The sequence below is a fragment of the Dama dama genome, chromosome 4 (genome assembly GCF_033118175.1).
Source record: "Dama dama isolate Ldn47 chromosome 4, ASM3311817v1, whole genome shotgun sequence".
Taxonomy (NCBI): Eukaryota; Metazoa; Chordata; class Mammalia; order Artiodactyla; family Cervidae; genus Dama; species Dama dama.
In genome coordinates, this window is record NC_083684.1 from 41,418,198 (window position 1) to 41,440,032 (window position 21,835).

Here is a 21,835-nt window from a genome sequence, read left to right on the forward strand (position 1 = left end):
CAGATCAGTTTTTCTTTCTTCAACTTGATGTCCCCAAAGTGGGCCAGGTAACAGTTCCTCCCACTTTGGAGGAGAAATTTACCTCTGACCATGCCTTTATTATATGCACGTATATTTCCTTCCCACTCCCAAACCTCCCTCCTGAATTCCAAACCAGATTTTGCCCCTTTCCAGAAAAGCCAGACTAAATCAAGGTCTCCACCACTACATCTCTCCCTTTTCATGGAGAATGAGGAAGCAGTCTACCCCTGGCTAAGCCAGATTTTTGCAATGAATGTGTAGAAAGTGGAACACAGTTGAAAGGCTTTAGGTAATTATGCAACTCTGATTTTTATTGACATCTTCTTCCCTCACCCTCTTAGGTAACAGCTTGTCTGATTGCTGTGGCAAAAACAGACCATGAAGTCCAGGTGCGGAGAGCTGCCATCCACGTGATTGTGCTGCTGCTTCGGGGACTCAGCCAGAAGGCCACTGAGGTAAGTCAGTCTCTTACCATTTGCAAATCCCCTCCCTCTTTGTTCTTTATCTGTTCATCAGTCTTCCTTTCACCAGGACAGGCCTGGAACCTTTTTCCTGGGTGAATTCATACAGATGAATCAAGTCAGCAGGGACTTTTATAGCAGGAAAATTCTGTTGTTTGCATCTTCAGTAAGAGTCTCATTTTCTCTGTATCACATTAGGCAAACTGCATCCTAACCTCCAGAAAAACCAGGACACAAGTTTATAGGTTGAGGTCCTGGGCCCCAGCATTCCCTTCAGAGGGACAGGTTCCAGGGTGAGCTATGGACCGCACCAAGCCTGCTTTTTATAGTGTGAACTTGAGTGATTTGTCTTCCTGACTCATTTCATTGTTCATATGGAATCACTAAAGGGCTTCATTTCAAATGTCTCCTTTCTAGCTGTGAGTGCAATCCATGAGATTTTAGTCATTGCATAAATTAAACTTTTATTCCTCCAAGTGGGTTTGGCTGGATTTCTCCCCAGTGTGTGGCCAGTCTAGGAAGAAAGTATATCTGTTCACATGTGTGCTGAGAATGAATGACCTCTAAATTAATTTTCTGCTTGATTTTATTGGAAACACATTCCCAGTTGACTTTATAGAGTTTGCATTAATAATTCACTTCTTGGCATCCACAATGCTTGTCTACGGCCGACACATCAGTATTTAACCAAGTATCAGTGAAGCCATTAGGAAAGTGTTTTGTCAGACAGTTTGGCTTTGTTCATGCTAGAATTTTGCCAAATCGAGTTCCTGACACCATTTTTGTACAAGCATTAGTTATCCCCCAGTTATTTTATCTAGGACCTTGATTGGAGTGGGGGACGGAGAGATCATAACTTGACATTGCAGATAATGGTTTTAGGGTACTCACTGTTCTTGTTGAGAATCTGCTGTACAAAATGAAATTTAAAGTGTTTTTTTTACCCACTGTCAAAATCTACGAAACTCTTGACAAATATAGCATTGTTATGTAAGTTGTTAACAACAGAGGAAACTGGGTAAGGAGTATACAGGAATCCTCTGTATTGTCTTTGCAGCTTTTCTGTAAATCTAAAATTATGTCAAAATAAAAATTTATTTTAAAAGTTGAGTCACAACACTATTAAACTAAATCTTAAAAACTCTGTAAGTGCACACATCCTTACTCAGTGAGGGAGAGAGAGAAAGTGTGTGTGTATGTGTGTAGCATAGCAAATGTCTGGTTAGTAAAGTGCAAGAAGAAATAGAAACGCTGTCCAGATTTTTTCACATCTGTATGTAGCCACTGAAAGCAACACTGCTTGTCTCACCAGTACGGAAATAATTTGTAGCCATGGAAGGTTTGTGTCACTTTCAAAAAGCCATGTGAATGAAAAACTTCTGTTCTCCAAACTGTCTCCAGTCTGTACTCACTGAAATTTATAAATTATGCTTACTCAGTGAATAAAGAAAATGAAATGAGATGAGATGAGTGTACAATTTCTCTTCCTGGTGCGCCCTTGAGACCAGGTGTGTTAAGTCTTGTAATCGTAGGTGTGATTATCATCAGGGACACTTTAATGAAAAGCGGAGATAACCGCAGAGCTTTCAATCTAAGGTTTTCTTCACTGCTCTGTTTTGCCCCCAGGAACAGCTGAAATGAAAATGCCACTTTGTTGGTGAAGTTTTGTTTTGTTTTGTTTCCTCTTAATCACTGTCTCTCAAGCTGCAGAGTGCCAAACGATAATCCTAGGTTTCAGTGAATTCTCTGTTTCTCCTGGATGTGCTGGCCTACAAACTGTGCTCCCGGCAGCTTGAAAAGAAAGCAGAGTCCAGTAAGAAGTGGAGGTCCAGAAGATCAGGAGATAGACTGGAATCAGAGAGGGAAGACATTACCACCCCCACCGATGGGGTAGCTTTTACCTTTTTCCCATTTGTACGTAGCTAGAATAGCCACTTTGGAGGGAAATATAGCCTTCTCTTTCTTAATGAAACACTTTCTCTGCTTAGCCTTGTTTTGGCCTTGTAATCATATCTGTTTATTTACTCATTCTCAAGTATAACCTGCAGCCAGAAGGGAACCCCCTTTATAAGCTAATTCTGCCTTACCTTTGCTGAAAATTGAATTTACAAGGAATGCCAAGGAGAAGAGATATGTTTATACCTGTGCTTTCTGTTGGCCTCAGAGTTAAGAACAGCCCTCCTTATCATGGAAGTTATGAGACAGGAGACAGCATGGGAAAATTGTGCCTAACTCTCCAACTATCCCCAAGTTAAGTCTTTGCAAGGTGACTTGTTTATTCTGAGAATTGTAAATGTTTAGCACATCCATATTATTAGGACATTCATTCATTCCAAAGACAGTAATGAATGATTGGAACAGTAATGGCTGAGCAACAGCCTACCAGTTGTATCTGGGAGGCATGCAGTGCATTAGGGGTGCATGCATGCTCAATTGCTAAGTCGTGTTCAGTTCTTTTGTGACGCCATGGACTGAAGCCCACCGGGCTCCTCTGTCCATGGAATTTTCCAGGCAAGAATACTGGAGTGTGTTGCCATTTCCTTCTTCAGGGGATCTTCCCTCAGGGATCATACCCTCATCTCCTGCATTGGCAGTTGGCTTCTTTACCACTGAGCCACCAGGAAAACCCTTTTAAAGATTTTTGAATGAGTGATTTGGTGTGACCAGAGGCTCTCAGAATCCTGACTGTATATTTCCCTTAGGAGCAATAGTTCAGTATCCATTAATTCAGGATCTGTTAATTCAGTGTTCACACAATTTTATAGAACATAACTATTAATATTACGAATAACAAGAATCAACTATATATACACCGGGGAAAAGGTTGAGTATCTTAAGAAAAAGAATGAATGATGTGGGGTTGACCATAATTCTAGATTTATGTAGGTAACTAATACCACAGTCCTCTGCATAGTTTACTGAAAGTTGACTTAGAAGAACTGTGAGGGCCTTCCCTGGCAGTCCAGTAGTTAAGACACTGCACTTCCACTTCAGGGGGCATGGGTTCGAGCCGCATGGGTTTGATCCCTGGTCAGGAAACTAAGATCCTGCATGTTGTGGTCAGAAAAAAGAAAAAAAAAAAAAACAACTATGAAATACTTTAGAACTTTGCACATAGGTTTGTAGTGACTAAGTATGGTGACATTTTAATATGGAAACTTTCTCCCTTGTTTTTTAACATTAAAAAGTAATTATAGCACATACCATTTCTTCCTTCCAATCCCTAATTTTAAGTGACAAAAGAATAATCTATACTCTAATGGGAGATAAGTAAGTTGGCTTTAGAATTTATTCCTTCAAGATGACAACCAACCCTCAACACCATCTTGTGTCTTCAAAAATAAGCAAAATCTGGAAGCATCTTCAGGGAGAAGAGTTTAAGATTAATTATTAATTGATGGTTGAGTCAGGTTCAGAGCCAAATCCAGGCCTCCACCCAGGAATTTTTTTAAAATATTTATTTATTTGTTTGGTTGTGCCAGGTCTTAGTTGCAGCTTGTGGGACCTAGTTCCCCAACCAGGGATTAAACCCAGGCCCCCTGCATTGGGAGCACAGAGTCTTAGCCAGTAGACCACCAGAGAAGTCCCAGGAATGGTTTTTAATTCCTTCTTTTGAGTCCAGTGTTGAACTCTGATACTAGCAGTCTGTTCCCAGTAACATTAGGAATAGTGGGTTCACTCACTTTTGTGCAGTTGGAAGTTGCTCTCCTACTTTTTTATGAGAGAGGAGGCAAAAACCAAGGCTTAGAAAAGATTTGTGTATGATGTTATTTTTTTTAATGGCAGCAGTCACACGTGGTTCATCCAGAAGATTAGCAAATGTGTCTTGGGTTCACCTTGTGCCTGTCTGTCCAGACTGAGAACTAGAAACCAAGGGGGATGTGACAGTCTCTGACACAGCAGGTTTTAAGTGAACTGACAGACTACATGGAATCCTTTCTGCATTTTATTGGCTTTGCTTTATCCCCCAAATTATTTTGACATTTGTTGTGGGGTTTTTTGGTGCTGTGGGTGCAGTTAAACGAGCCCAGTTTCCTTCCCAGAGCTGGTTCCACAGACACTACTCCTTTTAACAAATCAGAGGTTCCATATGAGGAGCAAATGAAAAGAACATTTATATAAAGATGACTTGGATCCAGGTAATAATTACTCCTTTGTAAACTTTGAAAAAGAGCTGAGGAGAGGCCTTTCAAGACTGAAATTAAGGAGTATCACCCCTTCCTGGGAGCATAATGCCACTGCCAGTTGAACAAGGCAGGAGTTCTGTCAGTCATGCACTACTGGCCTGGGCTTAGGTGTTTACCTATTGATAATATTAATAAAAGGCATTTAATAGGAATTCAGCATTTTGTGACATTGTTTATGATGCCCTGGAGACAGAGGCATAGAGGGGTTTTAAAGTATGTTGTATCCCCCACAGACACTTCCCTCTGACTCACTCTTAGACATTCTTCTTGCTGTTGCTCCATTTCAGTCTTATAGAAAAAATCCTCTGAGGCCCTGTATCAGTTTCTTAGGGCACCCATAACAAGTACCTCAAATGGGGTGGCTTAAAACAACAAAACTTGACTGCCTTGGGACTCCCCAGAGTGGTTCAGTGGTCAGGACTCTGCGCTTCCACTGCAGGGGGGCATGGGTTTGATCCCTAGTGAGAGAACTAGGATCCCACATGTCACAGCCAAAAAAATATAAAATGAAATGATTTTAAAATAATATAATGAAGTAAAATATTTACTGTGCTGTAGTTCTGGAGGCCAGAAGTGTAAAATCAAGGTGGACTCTGCTCTCTCCGAGGTCAATTGGGAAATTCTTCCTTGCTTCTCCTCAGCCTACAGTGGTTTGCCAGCAATCCTGAGTGTTTACTGGCTTGACACTACTTTATTCCAGTCTGCCTCTGTGGTGGTCTGCATGCTCCCTCTGTGTCTGTCATTACATGGCTTTCTTCTTGTAAGGACACCAGTCATTTTGGGTCAGAAGCCCACCCTGCTCCAGTATGACCTTATCTTAACTAATTGTATCACTCCCACTCTGTTTCCAAATAATGTGGGGTCACATTCTGAGGTACTGGGCGTTAGGACCCAAACACAGGGGGACTGGAAGACAAAATCTAACTCATCAGCGGCCCTTAGGATCCCGTAGTCCTTTCTGTCTTGTGCTCATGCTTCTCCACTTGTTCATGATTGTTGCATCTTGGAAAAAGCCTGTTCTATGTGGAGTGTCTCAAATATCAAAGACAAGAGTGATGAGGATTATAGTGGGGATGATGTTGTTATTATCATTACCACCATAACCACCACTCATGTCTGATCCATAGATTTGCTGGGTTGTGGAATGACTAGTGAAAACCCACCAAAGATAATTTTATATTCAATCCAAATGAATAGGAAATTTCTTTCATGGCTGGAACTTTAGAACCTTATACCTTCTATCATGTCAGCCCCTCACCCTCAGTCATCTCAGATTTTGCAGTTGAGCCTTTCAACTCTGCAAGCATCTCACAATTGTATACATCACCTCATTCCACCTCATAATTGGTACCAACTTGACTGGGAAAATGCACAAGAGCCTAGAAGCTTTGTAGTTATTGAACTACAAGGACGTATATGTTTGGACTTATTAACCTCCAACACTGTTGTTCTCCCCCTTTCTTGCCTACCACAAGGAAGCCATGGATATAGCACCACAAATAAGAAGAATCATGCTGTCTGCTCTCATAAAGCAGGCGCTGAGCTAGTACGTTGCTGTCTTGTCTCACTTGATCCCTCAGGACCTCTGAGGGGTAGGTGCTGTTACCCCCGTGTTACAGGTAGCTAAAGGAAGCCCTTCAGAGGTTAAACAAGCCACTCAAGCTCACACAGCTAGTGCTGAGTGGTAGAGGTTTAAGCCCTGGCTGCTTTTCTGTAAGGCCCGTGCTCTAGCCTGCTTTACTGTTCCGAACCTCATGCTGCTTACTTTTTTAAAAACAAAGAGTGGATAAAGATTATTTTTTAATGCAAAGAATTACACCAGTAATATGTGAAAATATACAATAAGCAGTCACTGATTTAATTTCCCATGCTGAGAATGTTTAAAGCAATGTTGCGCTTTATTGAGTGGAGACTTGGTACCAAGTTTCATTTCCTGTTTAGCCATAAACTTTCTCTGTAAGTAGCAAGTACTCATCCCTTCCCTCTAGCAAGGTGTTGCCAAGAAACTGTGATGACTTTCTTTACTTCCTAAGACCCAGTCAGACCAGAAGCACAACTTTTCAAATGTTCATTCCCACACATTAAAAATTAAATGTTTAAAAAAGTATATGTAGAGATGACTATTTTATATTACATGGCCCAATCCTGTATTTATTTCTACCCCCTTTTTGAAAGTATTTATAAAACTAGTTGAGGACAGCTGTATTTTTTTGTTGAACTATTTAGTAGAATTTGTGCCTTTTTGTCTGTATGTGAATAAATGCTGTACATTTTGCAATACAAAAAAAAAAAAAAATTAAATGTTTAGTCAGTAATGAATGCTTGTTTTTCCAAGGATCTCTACCATCTCTCAAGATTTCTATATGGGATACTGATTCAGAAGTCATGCCTCGAAACCCCTGAGTTAAAGAAAGGGTTTGCAGCTAGATAACCCTGGAGATTGTCAAGGGCATTTTTCAGTGGTGTATTTGTCCCAGGCTCTGAGCCAGGGTCCAAGAGAGCCGCTGGAAAGTTGTCAGGAGAGTAGGACCAGGCTGGAGACAGACCCAGCCTGAGGGAAGCTGGTGAATAGAAGAGAGGCAAGGCCAGGTCCAGGCAGACAAAGACACTTATGCAAGGCCACTGCTGCTGACCCAAAGGAAGGTAAAATGACCATGCTCTGTCCATCAGTAGCACAGTAGCCCCTGTCTCCCCTCACCTTGTAGGTTTTTCTGACATAATTTCTAAAATTGAGATATAACTGACGTAACTCATATCTGTAAAATTAAAGTCTACAATTCAAGGTTTTTAGTATATTCATTAAGTTGTGCAAACATCACCACCATTTAATCCAGAGCATTTCATTACTCCCAAAAAGAAGCTTTGTACTCATTAGCAGTTATTCCCCCATGACCCCTTCCAACCCATGGCAACCACTACTGCCTATGGATTTCTACTATGGATAGCCTACTTTCTACCTATGGATTTGCCTTTTCTAGATACTTCATATAAAAAAGAACCATAATATGCAACCTTGTGTGTCTGGCTCCTTTCACTTAGAATAATGTGGTCAAGATCATCCATATGATGATCATGTATCAGGATTTCATTACTTTTTATTGCTGAATAATATTCCACTATGTGGATCTAGCATATCTATTTACCCATTCATTCATTCATTGATGGACATTTGGGTTATTTCCACTTTTCGGCTATTTTAAATAATGTTGCTCTGAGCATTTGTGTACAGGATTTTGTGCAACATATGTTTTCAGTTTTCTTGGATATATACCTAGGAGTGAAGTTGCTGGGTTGTATGGTGCCTCTATGTTTAGCTTTTTGAGGAACTGCCAGACTGTTCTCCAGCTGCACCATTTTTTATTTCTACCAGCAGCACATGAGGGTTTCAAATGTTCCACATTCTCATTAGCTCTTGTCTGTCATTTACCAGATTTATAACCATCCTGCTGGGTGTAAAGTGGTGTACTTTATTTTAGATTTTATTGTAGTTGATTTACAATGTTAAGTTAGTTTCTGATATACAGCACAGTGATTCAGTTACATGTATTCTTTTTCGTTGTAGGTTATTACATGATACTGAATATTAGTTCCCTGTGCTATACAGTAGGACCTTATTGTTTATCTGTTTTGTATCGAGTAGTTTGTGTCTGCAAATCCCAAACTCCTCATTTATCCTTCGTCCCCTTTGTCCGTTTTGGCAACCATATGTTTGTTTTCTGTATCTGTGAGTGTTTCTGATTCACACGTAAGTTCACTTGTATTTTAGATCCCACATGTAAGTGGTATCATATGATACTTGTCTTTCTCTGTCTGGCTTACTGCACTTAATATAATCTCTGGGTCTATCCATGTTGCTGCAAGTGGCATTACTTCATTCTTTTTATAGTTGTGTAGTATTCCATTGTATATATGTGACCATATCTTCTTTATTCATTTTTTATCTGTTGATGGACATTTAGATTGCTCCTGTGTCTTGGCTATTGTAAATAGTGCTGCAATGAACATACATCTTTTCAAATTATGGTTTTGTCCAGGTATATGCCCATATTTGGGATTACTGGATCATATGGCAACTTTATTTTTAGTTTTTCAGGAACTTCCATACTGTTATCCATAGTGGCTGTACCAGTTTACATTCCCATCAGCAGTTTAGGAGGGTTCCCTTTCCTCCACACCCTTTCTAGCATTTATTGTTCGTGGAGTTTTTCATGATGGCCATTCTGACTGGTGTGTATTTTTTTAACTTAGTAATTTTTATTTGATTCCTCTGATAATTAACGTTGTTGAGCATCTTTTCCTATGCCTATTGGCCATCTGTATGTCTTCTTTGAAGAAATATCTATTTACATTTTCTCCCTATTTTTTGAGTGGGTTATTTGTCTTTTTGTTATTGAGTTGCATGAGCTATTTGTATATTTGGGAAGTAAAGCTCTTGTTGGTTCCATTGTTTGCAAATATTTTCTCCCTTTCTGTAGGTTCTTTTCTTTTTGTTTATGGTTTCCTTTGCTATTCAAAAGCTTATTAGTTTGATTAGTGCTCATTTGTTGTTGTTTAAGTTTTTTGCTTTTTTTTCTATTGCCTTGGAAGACTGACATAAGAAATATATGCATTCCTCTTCCCCATTCTCCTTTTATAACCACATTACAGTTTTTACTGTATAGCATTTAGTTTTTATATTATTATGACTATAACTATTATCTATAGCTCAGCCATGTAATATGATTATGTGATTTATGTCAGATTTATGATTTATATTCTCTTTTAAGACTTTTGTGGTGTCATGTCTTATATTTGCCTTTAAGTCATTTTGAATTTATTTTTGTGTTGGTGTTAAGAAGTGTTCTGACTTGCATGCCACTGTCCTGCTTTACCAGCATTACTTGTCAAAGAGACTATCTTTTCTCCACTGTATACCCTGCCTCCTTGTCAAAGATCAATTGACCATAGGATTTGGGTTTATTTCTAGGCTGTATTATATTCCATTGATCCATATGTCTGTTTTTATGCCAATACCATGCTGTTTTGATTACTGTAGTTTTGCAGTAATGTCTGAAGTCTGGAAGGATTTTGCCTCCATCTTTGTTCTTTTTCCTCAGAATTGCTTTGGCAATTCTGGGTCTCTTGGATTCCATATAAATTTTAAGGTTATTTGTTCTAGTTCTATGAAAAATGTGGGTAATTTGATATGGATCACATTAAATCTGTAGATTGCTTTGGGTATTATGGTCATTTTAACAATATTAACATTTATAATCCAAGAGCAGGGATTATCTTTCTGAATCATTTTCAGTTTCCTTTTTCAGTGTTTTACAAAGTTCTCAGCATATAAGTCTTTCACCTCCTTTGTCAGGTTTATTCCCAAGTATTTTTTTTTCAATACTGTATTAGAGGGGATTGTTTTTTACTTTCCTTTTCTGATATTTCACTATTAGTGTAAAGAAATGCAACAGGTTTCTGTATATTAATCTTGTATCCTGCTGATGAGTTCAGCTCAGTCAGTTCAGTCACTCAGTCGTGTCCGACTCCTTCCGACCCCATGAATCGCAGCACTCCAGGCCTCCCTGTCCATCACCAACTCCCAGAGTTTACTCAAACTCATGTCCATCGAGTCGGTGATGCCATCCAGCCATCTGTTGTCCCCTACTCCTCCTGCCCCCAATCCTTCCCAGAATCAGGGTCTTTTCCAATGAGTCAACTGTTCGCATGAGGTAGCCAAAGTATTGGAGTTTCAGCTTCAGCATCAGTCCTTCTGATGAACACCCAGGACTGATCTCCTTTAGGATGTACTGGTTGGATCTCCTTGCAGTCCAAGGGACTCTCAAGAGTCTTCTCCAACACCACAGTTCAAGAGCATCAATTCTTGGGCGCCTAGCTTTCTTCACAGTCCAACTCTTACATCCATACATGACCACTGGAAAAACCACAGCCTTGACTAGATGGACCTTTGTTGGCAAAGTTATGTCTCTGCTTTTTAATAGGCTGTCTGGGTTGGTCATAACTTTCTTTCCAAGGAGTAAGCATCTTTTAATTTCATGGCTGTAATCACCATCTGCAGTGATTTTGGAGCCCCAAAAAATAAAGTCTGACACTGTTTCCACTGTTTCCCCATCTATTTGCCATGAAGTGATGGGACCAGATGCCATGATCTTAGTTTTCTGCAAGTTGAGCTTTAAGCCAACTTTTTCACTCTCCGCTTTCACTTTCATCAAGAGGCTTTTTAGTTCCTCTTCACTTTCTGCCATAAGGGTGGTATCATCTGCATATCTGAGGTTATTGATATTTCTCCTGGCAATCTTGATTCCAGCTTGTGCTTCCTCCAGCCCAGCGTTTCTCATGATGTATTCTGCGTATAAGTTAATTAAGCAAGGTGACAATATACAGCCTTGATGTACTCCGTTTCCTATTTGGAACCAGTCTGTTGTTCCATGTCCAGTTCTAACTGTTGCTTCCTGACCTGCCTACAGGTTTCTCAAGAGGCAGGTCAGGTGGTCTGGTATTCCCATCTCTTTCAGAATTTTCCACAGTTTATTGTGATCCACACAGTCGAAGGCTTTGGCATAGTCAATAAAGCAGAAATAGATTATTTTCTGGAACTCTCTTGCTTTTTCGATGATCCAGCTGATGTTGGCAATAGAGGGAAACAACAGAATGGGAAAGTCTAGAGATCTCTTCAAGAAAATTAGAGATACCAAGGGAATATTTCATGCAAAGATTGTTTCGATAAAGGACAGAAATGGTATGGACCTAACAAAAGCAGAAGATATTAAGAAGAGGTGGCAAGAATACAGAGAAGAACTGTACAAAAAAGGTCTTCATGACCCAGATAATCACGATGGTGTGGTCGCTCATCTAGAGCCATGCATCCTGGAATGTGAAGTCAAGTGGGTTTTAGAAAGCATCACTATGAACAAAGCTAGTGGAGGTGATGGAATTCCAGTTGAGCTATTTCAAATCGTAAAAGATGATGCTGTGAAAGTGCTGCACTCAATATGCCAGCAAATTTGGAAAACTCAGCAGTGGCCACAGGACTGGAAAAAGTCAGTTTTCATTCCAATCCCAAAGAAAGGCAGTGCCAAAGAATACTCAAACTACTGCACAATTGCACTCATCTCACATGCTAGTAAAGTAATGCTCAAAATTCTCCAAGCCAGGCTTCAACAGCACATGAACTGTGAACTTCCAGATGTTCAAGTTGGTTTTAGAAAAGGCAGAGGAACCAGAGATCCTACTGATGAGATGCTTTTTAAAATGTTTACTCTTACATTTCTAAGTAGCATGCTTATACTCTTATTTCTTGATTTTTCAGTTCATTTAATGACTTCTGACTAGATCTAATATGTACAAGTGGGATGTAGTCATTATGTTCCTCAGGTATAAAAAAGCTGGCCTGCAGTGAGAAGGAATGAAACAGCAGAGTATATGTGGCTTAGACTTAGAGCATGAACTCTAAGACTAGAATGTCTAAGATTGAGTCCCCTTGGTTTCCTCATCTGTAAAATGGGGATAATAATAATACCATTTTATAGGGTTGCTGTGAGAATTAAATGAACTTCTTTATATAAAGTATTTAGAATGTATAGGCTCTAAAAAGTCAATATGTATTAGTTATTATTAGTGTGCCCCCCACAAATATATGCATTCCTCTTCCCCATTCTCCCTGTACAACTACATTACAGTTTTTACTGTACAGCATTTAATGTTTATATTATTCTGACTATAACCGTTATCCATAGCTGAGCCATGTAATATGATTATATTTCCTTTCTTATATGAATTTCAGCTTTCTCTGAGGTTGATAAATGCCTCAGGTTTATAGTTGTTCCTTTTCTATAAATCTATGATCAGTTCATCCCCAGTCTCTGCTAAAAGTTTATAAATCTCTTAAAAGTTTCAAATACATCAAGTACTCTAATATCTTCACATGACTCCTACAACCCTTCATCCACTTGCTCTTCTCTGGACCCATTACTTTCTAAACCTGTTGCAAGATTTAAGAACAGAACACTTAAAAGCTCATGATGCTCTGTGTGCATGGGCAATACTTATGAACAGGTGGACTTTATAGGAGGGTGATCTGGCCAATTCATTGGGAGATTCCAACTTATTTTGAAGTCTTATTTTTGAGTCTGGTTAGAGAAGAACTGTCTTGTCTCCTTCCTGGAGGATGTGAGCCTGGCTGTCAGGGTTCTGAAAGACAGGTGGAAGGGGGAGGGTGGCAGTCTCACCACTCAGTGTGTGGACTTTCACATAATTGTTGTTTTCAACCTAGCAACCTCATCCTTATCTTTATCTGATGTCCATCTATCCAGAGTCTCTCTAATTGGACCTCAAGAGGATAAAACTCTAGACTTCTGCTGTGGTTGGGGAGGGGCAGTCACCTGGATACAGAGTGGAAGGCATTGGGGGACCTAATACTACTCATACACACTTCTAACCAGCGCTTCTGTTCATCTCCATGTTAAGAAGTATAGCGCACCAACTCCTGAAGTTTTTTCCATTTCTGTGGTACATTAGACTTGCTTTTGGGCTTCTTAGATTTAAGAATCAATTTGCCATCCAAACCAGGACACTTCTGAGAGGACACTATTAATAATTATAGCATCACAGTAGATGTAATCTGTACTAACCTGGGCAAATCAGAACCATGACCGTAGGATTTATCCAGTTGCTTTCTAGCATCTGAACTTTTGTTGCCATGGCCTTGTTAGTTCTTTTTGTTCTGACAGCAGCATGACCACTGATGGTAGCCCAGTGTGGCATCTTACATCTAACACTGAGATATTCTCTCTCTGGCCTCAAATGCAAAAATTTCAGGGGAGAAACATAATGTGCCAGCTAAGATCGGATACCCATCCCAGGTCAGCCAGCATGCCTGGGCCAGGTGGGACGTGTGGGGTTGCTGATTTGTATAAAATGAGGTTCAGCCTCCCCCATAGCCATTTATGAGAGAAGAGGCTGGAGCCAGTGCCTGGGAGTAGGGGTTAGTCCCGTAGATTTCCTCAACAGTAACTTGGCCAAATCAATATGACATGAGTGATGGATTTAAGAAGTAAAACTGAAAAAATTGGGACTCAGTACCGTACTGTTTCTGCTAAAATGTAAGTGTACAACTTTTTCTAGTGATAACATAAGTGACAGTTTGGAAGACCTAACATTTAAAGACTGCTCACTTTCTGCCTCTTCTGCATACTCATTTACATAGATTTACATATGTTAGAACCTGAGTTGTCTTCCTCTTCTACATCAGACTTAAGCTGTTTTATTTTCTGTAGGATAGCTTTATCCTTACCCTTCCTAATCTGATCTAAAATCACTAAGAAGATACTGTCATTTAAGCACAGAATTTTGAAATCTTCTTGGTAGAAAAGTCCTTAGAGACTATTTCATTTACAATTCACAAAAAATTTCACTTTGCTTATTAACTCCGTGAGTTGCTCCTTCAACATGAGGTGTCCATGGTCAAATAACTTTGGAAAATGCTGTGTACTGCTGTATACTCCCCTCCTGGAGATTCTGTTTACGTTTGCCTGTTAAGGGGTTTGAGAAGTCCTGCGACAAAGAAAACTACCAGCTTCCTCAGCTCCTCAGCCATTTACCAAGGAACCCTGTTTTCATTATAAGCATGCCAAGTAGTAATGTTCCATGGGACATACTTTGGAAAATAATCCAACCATCTTGTTTTATGAATGAAGAAACGAAGTTCATGAAGAGACTGTGGTTACGATTTTCCAAAGGTAATGCCAGGAAGGATTAGCACTGTTTCCAGTTATTCTTGGGAGCTTATGTTGGTCAAGGGCTTGTGAGAATATAGTATCTCCCCCTCTTCCTCTTGCTTAATTCTCTCACCCACTTGAACAAGGTTCACCTTTTTATCCACAGTGTCTTAGGTCACATCATGAAAGTGAATTGGAGCACAAGATAACCATCATATGTGAAAACATCAATGTCAGCTCCCTTTCTCTAGATCAGAACCAACATACTTTGATTACAACAAGTTATTTTAACAAATATTTTAGAGTTCCGCTTTTTATCTTCCTGAAATGAGATGTATAGCTCCTTAACCTACCTATATTTAAAAATCAATGTAATATTCAACTATAATATAAAGAAGGAATAAAAGAATAGTATTTTATAATAACATATTTTAATATAGAAATATCTAGGCCAACTCTAAAGATACAATGAACTGTTCAGTTCCTCTTCTATGTAGAACTATCATGAATGTAAGAGCTACAAATACAAATCAATAATAAATTTCTTATACCAGCTACTGAGAAGTAAGTTGAGTAGCCTGATTTTCCAAACTGGTAAACTGCTCTCTGTAAAATTCCAAACAAATAAAAATATTAGCTTCTCTCAATTTATATAGTACTTGCCTTCCTAAAAAATTCAGTGTTATCATACAACCTAGTGAAAATACTTTTATTGAGCATTTATTATATGGTAGCACATATATTTAAGTGCTTTAAATTCATTCATTTAATTTTCATAATGATCCCACTTAGGTATGATTAATATCTCCATTTTATACATGGGGAAACTAAGACAGAGAAGATAAGTAACTTGTTCAGCAACTATTTAATAGTAAGTTACAGCCCAGTCAATGAACCCAGGCAGTGCAGCTCCCGAACTTGTCCTCACAGGTTCTGTGACTGTCATCTGAAGGACTCAGAAACTGAGTCACTTGGGCATTTTCTACATAGAATACAGCTAATGGAAGGCAGCTTCGGATCCTGGAAACCAAAACGAAAACAGACCAGAGTCTCTCTTTAGTGTTGGTTTACTGTCTACCCTGGAGAATGACAGAGAGGGAGAGCAGAGTGTTGGGACCAGCCTTGGACCCAGATGCCCTGCTCCTGGGAACTGCCAGAGTGAACTGTTCAGAGAGCAGAGACAGGAAACAGCCCAGGCTTCATTTTTATTCTTCCTCGTGTTCCTGTAGCCCTTGCCAAAAGCATAGGCCAACCATGGACTATGCCATCTAGCAACTTCTCATAATGGACCCAGAACTGAAAAGGAAGGGAGCTGAAAAAAACTGAAAGAGACACAGTGCCTCTGGGGCTGCAGGCTGGGAAGTGAGAGGCTTGGGACTTCCCTCCTGCCCTGCAGCCTGATTGAGAATCTGCTCTTCCTCTAAGAGTCATTGTGCTAATAATCAGATAGGCCTCTGGGTTGCAAAACCCACTTATCTTTGCTCCATCCTCTGAAAGGGCGAGGTTCTGACTAAGGGTAGTCTCCTTGGAGTAACTTAAAATAACAGTTTGGATTAATGCTCTGGGGTCTGTTCCAGCTCATTGCTCATCACCCCACAGTGTGTTTGCTCTTAGCAAATCTGCTCCAAACAAATTGTGTGTTCTCTGAGGTTTAGTATTTAATGATGTAACTAACGTGTACTAAGGGTCTACTATATGCCAGGCAAAGCACTGAGTTCTTTTTTTTTTTTTGACTGTGTCAGATCTTAGTTGCAGAATGTGGGCTTAGTTGCTCTGTGGCATGTGGGATCTTAGTTCCATGACCAGGGATTGAACCTGCATTCCCTGGATTGGAAGGTGATTCTTAATCACTGGACCACCAGGGGAATCCCAAGCACTGAGTTCTTCACATGCTTTATCTCATTGAACCCTGACAACCTTGTGAGATAATTCCACTCATAACCCTACTTATAGGTAAGAAAACTGAAGTCGGGAAAGTTTACATTTAGGTGCCCAGGTCAGACAGAAGAGAACTGAGCCAAACCCAAGCTGCTTCATTGCCAGCTATCTGTTCTGAAGGAACTAAGAAGAATAGGCCTGAGGTTATACTTGAGGAAGACGTAAACTGTTACAAGTGTCCTGGGACAGACCTGGATTCCTCAGACTTCTTTCCTTCACCACGGGACTTCTGCTCTTTTAATTCTCCCAATTAGTAGATGTTCAGTTATTCAGTGTGGTAAGAGAGCAGCCAAAGAGATCTTTCTGAAATGCAAATCTGAAGACCTGTCCTCAACTAACATTTTTTCAAAGGTTCCCTGTGGTCCCTAAGATAAATGCCAGGCTCCCTAGCATGATGGGCAGGTCCTTTTTAATCGGGACCCCTCTGAACTTTATAATTCTCTCCTATACTACCCCCCACCCCCAACCAGGAGCCCTGAGAACTTCGCACCAGCTTCACATAGTCAACGTACTATTTCTTGCCTCCAGCGTATTGGTCCATACTGTTCTTTATGCCTCAGATGCCTTCTCCTGCCCCAACCTGTCCATCTGATAAACTTGTATTCATCCTTTAGAACTCTAAATGTTAAATGTTCTGGTCTTTGTAAAAAGCCTATCCTGATTTCTCAGGCAAATTTAGTCCTCCTTTTTCCAGGCTCTATAGTAGTTTATGTATCAGCTCAGGACCACCGTAGATATTGCACTTCTTTGTTCACCTCTGTTGTCAACAGGGCGCAGCCCCTGAACACACCGATCATATATATATATATTTTTTAATGAAAATGCGGTAAACGGACTTCACTGGTGGCCCAGGGGCTAAGAGTCTGTGCTTCCAATGCAGGGTCCTGGTCAGGGAACTAGATCTCACATGTCACAGCAAAGATCAAAAATGCCACATCTCAGACCCAGTGCAACAAATAAATAAGTAATTTTTTAAATGTAATAAATATACATGACACACACAGCACATCAGTAGCATTAAGTACATTCACGTTTTTGTACTACAACCACCGGCATCCCTCTGCAGGACTCTTCGTCTCATAAAACGTAAACCCTGTACCTGTTAAACACTAACTCTCCCCCTCCTTCAGCCCCTTCCAACCCAGGGATCGAACCCAGGATCTTCCCAACCCAGGGATCAAACTAAGATCTCCTGCATTGCGGGCAGATTCTTTACCAGCTGAGCCACCAGGGAAACCCAAGAATACTGGAGTTGGTAGCCTGTCCCTTCTGCAGGAGATCTTCCCAACACCAGGAATCGAACCTGGGTCTCCTGCATTGCAGGCGGATTCTTTACTAACTGAACTACCAGGGAAGCCCACCCTTCAGCCCCAAGCAATCTCTGTCTCTCTGAATCTGACTACTTTTCCACTCACTCTTATATTCCCCAAATCTGGCACATTGCTTTGCACAGAATAGCACTTAATAAATGTCTGTTGAGAGAGTGCATGAAATCTTTTGTCTAAGATGCATGGAGCAATACATGTCTTAAATTTCTTTGTACCCTCCTTTGCAACAAACAGACTGCTTAGATCTTAAACTGGAAATTCTGGGGCTTCCTAACTTTTCCAGTGTTCACCTTTCCCCAGATCAGAAGTTGCCCAAATAGGTGTTCTCGTTAGGAGGGAGCTTTACCTTCCTTACTCAGAAACGCCTACAGTTTTCATTGCAGTTGGGTTTGTAGACATGCTGTCCCCAGATCAGCTGGGAGGAGTCCTGAGGCACGGTGACAGAAAGCATACTGACAAGCAACCAGAACTGGCTGCATTTCAAAACTTGGCTTCACACACTCAAACACACACAAGTGTGTGTGTGAGTGTGTGTATGTGTGTGTACGTTGCTGTCAAAATTGTAGCATATGTATTTTCCTTAATTTCTCCCATCTGAGCAGAGGTTTTTTGCCATAATTACAGCTAACCTAGTAATGGAGGCAGCTGCATGCATTTTTGGGGAGCCTATAACTTTCTCTGTCTTCAGAGTTGCACTCAAAAAATAAAAGAATTGTATTCCAATGTACATGTTTAAGAACAAATTTTTAAAATATTTCAGGAAAAAAAGATGCAGTATTAATTTGTGGATCAAAATGTTTTTGACCCAGTCCCCTCGCTAGAAAATGCAAAATCTAGTAGTTGATAGTTAAGAAAATTCTATAAAGTACAACAGGTCATGTCTTGATCACATCACCCTTGCTCTTGGCACTTAGATTTTTCATGGCCAAATTGTCATAGTGAGCCTTCTTTGGAAACCATGACATGTCTCCTACGGAAATAGCAACCCACGCCTGGGAAAATTTCATGGGGTGCCTGGGAAATCCCGTGGACAAAGGAACCTGGCAGCCTGCTCCTTGGGGTTACAAAGAAGTTGGACATGACTTAGTGACTAAACAACAACAGCAACACCCAGTATTTTTGCCTCACATGTTGCATCGCTATATCCTGGCTGCTTGTTAGAGTCACCTGGAGAGCATAAAAAGAAATTTTAAAAAAAAAATTCTTTTAAGCCTTTAACCTCATACCCCTAATATTCTGATTCTTAGGTGTGAAGTGGGGGCCCACACATTTTAATAGTTCTCCAGGGGATTGTAATCTGCAGCAGAGGTAGAGAATCACTGTTAGAATGGTGGTGTTGCTCAGAGGCAGTCTGGGCTGTGTAGCAATACTTAAGCATTGGTGGGCAGGTTGCTTTTTCTGCTGTAGTCCATGCCGTGTATATATGAACACATACTACCAACCCCGCCAGGACTTCAGTGACTGAGGTTTTCTCTGGCCTTTTGGTGTAACTCTATAACCTTTTCTTCCTGAGGCATCTTGCACAGAGCACTGAATTCCACTAGTGTGTGTGCATGCGTGCTCAGTCGCCCAGTCGTGTCTGACTCTTTGCTACCCCATGGACTGTAGCCCACCAGGCTCCTCTGTCTTTGGAATTTTCCAGGCAAGAATACTGGAGTGGGTTGCCATTTCCTCCTCCAAGGGATTTCGCAACCCGGGGATTGAACCCATGTCTTCTGCGTTGACAGGTGACAACAGATGACAGATGGCTTTACCTCTGAGCCATCTAGGAAGCCTGAATCCCACTAGGCAGACCCTCTAAGTAGGGGTTCCCAACCTCCAGAATCTAATGCCTGATGATCTGAGATGGAGCTGCTGTAGTAATAATAGAAATAAAATGCACAATAAATGTAGTGCACTTGAATCATCCTGAAACCATCCCCCAACATCCCAGTCCATGGAAAAACTGTCTTCCACGAAGCTGGTCCCTGGTGCCAAAACGGTTGAGGACTGCTACCTTGAGGAGAGTGGCCTGCACTTCCCTGATGGCCAGTCAAGCTGGACAGGAGGCTGTGTGAGCCACAGGAGCCTGGGGTGCTGTGAGATGCCCCAAGCTAAGCAGTGCCCCAGAGGAAGCCTACCACCTTCAGTCAGCCAGGAACCCAGCTGCTGTTCCTCCTCCTCCCTAGCCAGGCCTCATCCAAATCAGCTACTTTGAAAGGGCAGGGAAAAGGTCAGATTCTCTCCAGAGCATCCGCCTGTGTGTTGGATTTCCTAGTAAGAGCAGGGTTTGTAGTGAGACTTGATGGATGCAGGTTTGAATTCTAGCTGTGTCCTTGAGCAAATCACTAAACCTCTCTACATCCCCTTTCCGTATTTTGTCAGCTGGGCCTCATAACACCTACCTCATAGGATTAAATGAGATAATGCGCATGAATGGCTTAACAGTGACTGAAGCTAGTAAACACTCAGTGAATGGTAGTAGTGAGCCTTCACAGGCGCTGTCTGATCCCACGTGGGAGGCATGGGGGTAGAAAGGGAGCAGGCTGGTGCTCCCTCGGCAGGGTGTCTGCATGGGAAGCTTCGAGGGCCAAGGAAAATGAAGCCCCTTTCCCCCAGATGCCGTAATTGAGTACAGTTTGAAAGCTGGGATTGTAATCCCCTTCCACAGACAAAGCGCCCCATCTCCTCTCCTGTGAGCAGCAGCCTGCTGCCTCTGCACATCCTCCGGCCATTTTTTCCTGCCTTCTTTGTTCTATTTCCGTGCCTGTGGGGATGTAGGAAAACTGCTGCCTTCCTCAGGTTGCTATTTAAAGACATTCTGAGAGATGCTGCCACCGCTGCTCCTAGCGCCACGGCGGCGGCTGCTCCAGTCCCTGCCACAGCGAGTGAACAGCCCCAGTGCCTACTTTTTGTTTAGGATCCCTGAACTGTTACCTCTCCCAGGGGTTCACCATAAAGCCCATCTTAGTCTTTGCCCCTCAACTGCCCAGCCTGTCTGCATCCCTGTAGCATTTTGAGCACATCACTAGTTACAAATTTCCCCTTATTTTTCAATGAAAATCACACCTGATACCCCCTCACCCCCTTCCCACCATCTCTACCTTGCACTTGAGATGCCCTTCTTATTTAATAGCCAGACACAACCCAGAAAGGATAAAAATGCCATTTATCTCTAGGCCTAGCAGAGAAAAATACTTTAAGAATAAAAGGTTTTGAAAAGCTCAGTAACCTCCAGCATTAATAAGAATGCCGCCCTGAACTTCAGCATGTTTGAGATGATCTGTCAGGCACAAATAGGAATCTCTCAGCCATTAGTAATCTTGTCTTTCTCTGCTGACCCACCCAGCACTTTTCAATGAAGTGTCTCAAAAGCCAGGTCTTTCTGTTTGAATTGGGCCTGATTTCTTTTTCATAGAGCCATCAAAGTGAAGTTTTAGGTTTTATCAGTAAAGCATTTATCCTTCTTTGGACCGAACTTCCTCAGTGAAGTTCAGATTGTCTGCCTCCGTCCTGCTTCCCCACTTTATTTTGTTTCCTGCCCATTATCCGAGGGAGGCCTCAGAGCTGGGCTGCTCTCTGCTTGACCAGAAGAGCCCTTGCTGGTACTTTAAGCTCTGTGCAGGGTGCACACTGTGTTCCCGACAACCAGAGCCTGAGGCTGGCCCTGATCCCGTGCTCAGACTGCATCAGACCCATTTCCCCTCTCTTACCGCCCTCCCCTTGTTTCCGGACTCTCCTCCATATATTCAGCTCCTTCTTTGGCTCCTGCTCTCTATTTTTCATCTTCAGAGCTGAGCCTTTCCCCTTATTTTCTTAGCCCCTGGGTGGTAAATCCAATTGCCTCAATGTCAGAGTAATAGTACCACTGATATTTTGAATTATTGATCACCACACTGTGATAGCAAAGTGCCCTCAGCTGCATTATCTCTTTTGCTCTCACAGTAAACTTGTAAGGTAGGCAATATATGTGCTTATGTTCCCCACTCTGTAGTAGTGAAAGTAATAACCACTTGGAGAGGCAGGATAATCTAGTGGTTAATAAAGAGCATTGACTCAGATCCAGACAGCCAGGGTGTGAATCCTGCCTCCTGCTGTCACCAGCTGTGTGGACAAATTGGAGATAATAGTACGTCTCTCGTGGTGTTGTGAGGATTCAGTGAGTTACTAGAGATAAATTGCCTGGAACCACATTTGGCACATAATAG

General features: G+C 41.3%; 1 protein-coding gene across 1 annotated transcript in view; it reads left to right on the forward strand.

Annotated features, from left to right (window-relative positions):
• TANGO6 (transport and golgi organization 6 homolog) overlaps positions 1 to 21,835 on the forward strand; it is a 177,672-nt gene that overhangs the window by 147,120 nt on the left and 8,717 nt on the right. Inside the window, exon 17 of the mRNA XM_061138812.1 lies at positions 363 to 476. Within this exon, the coding sequence (XP_060994795.1) occupies positions 363 to 476 (114 nt within the window). The remainder of the gene's footprint in view (positions 1 to 362; positions 477 to 21,835) is intronic.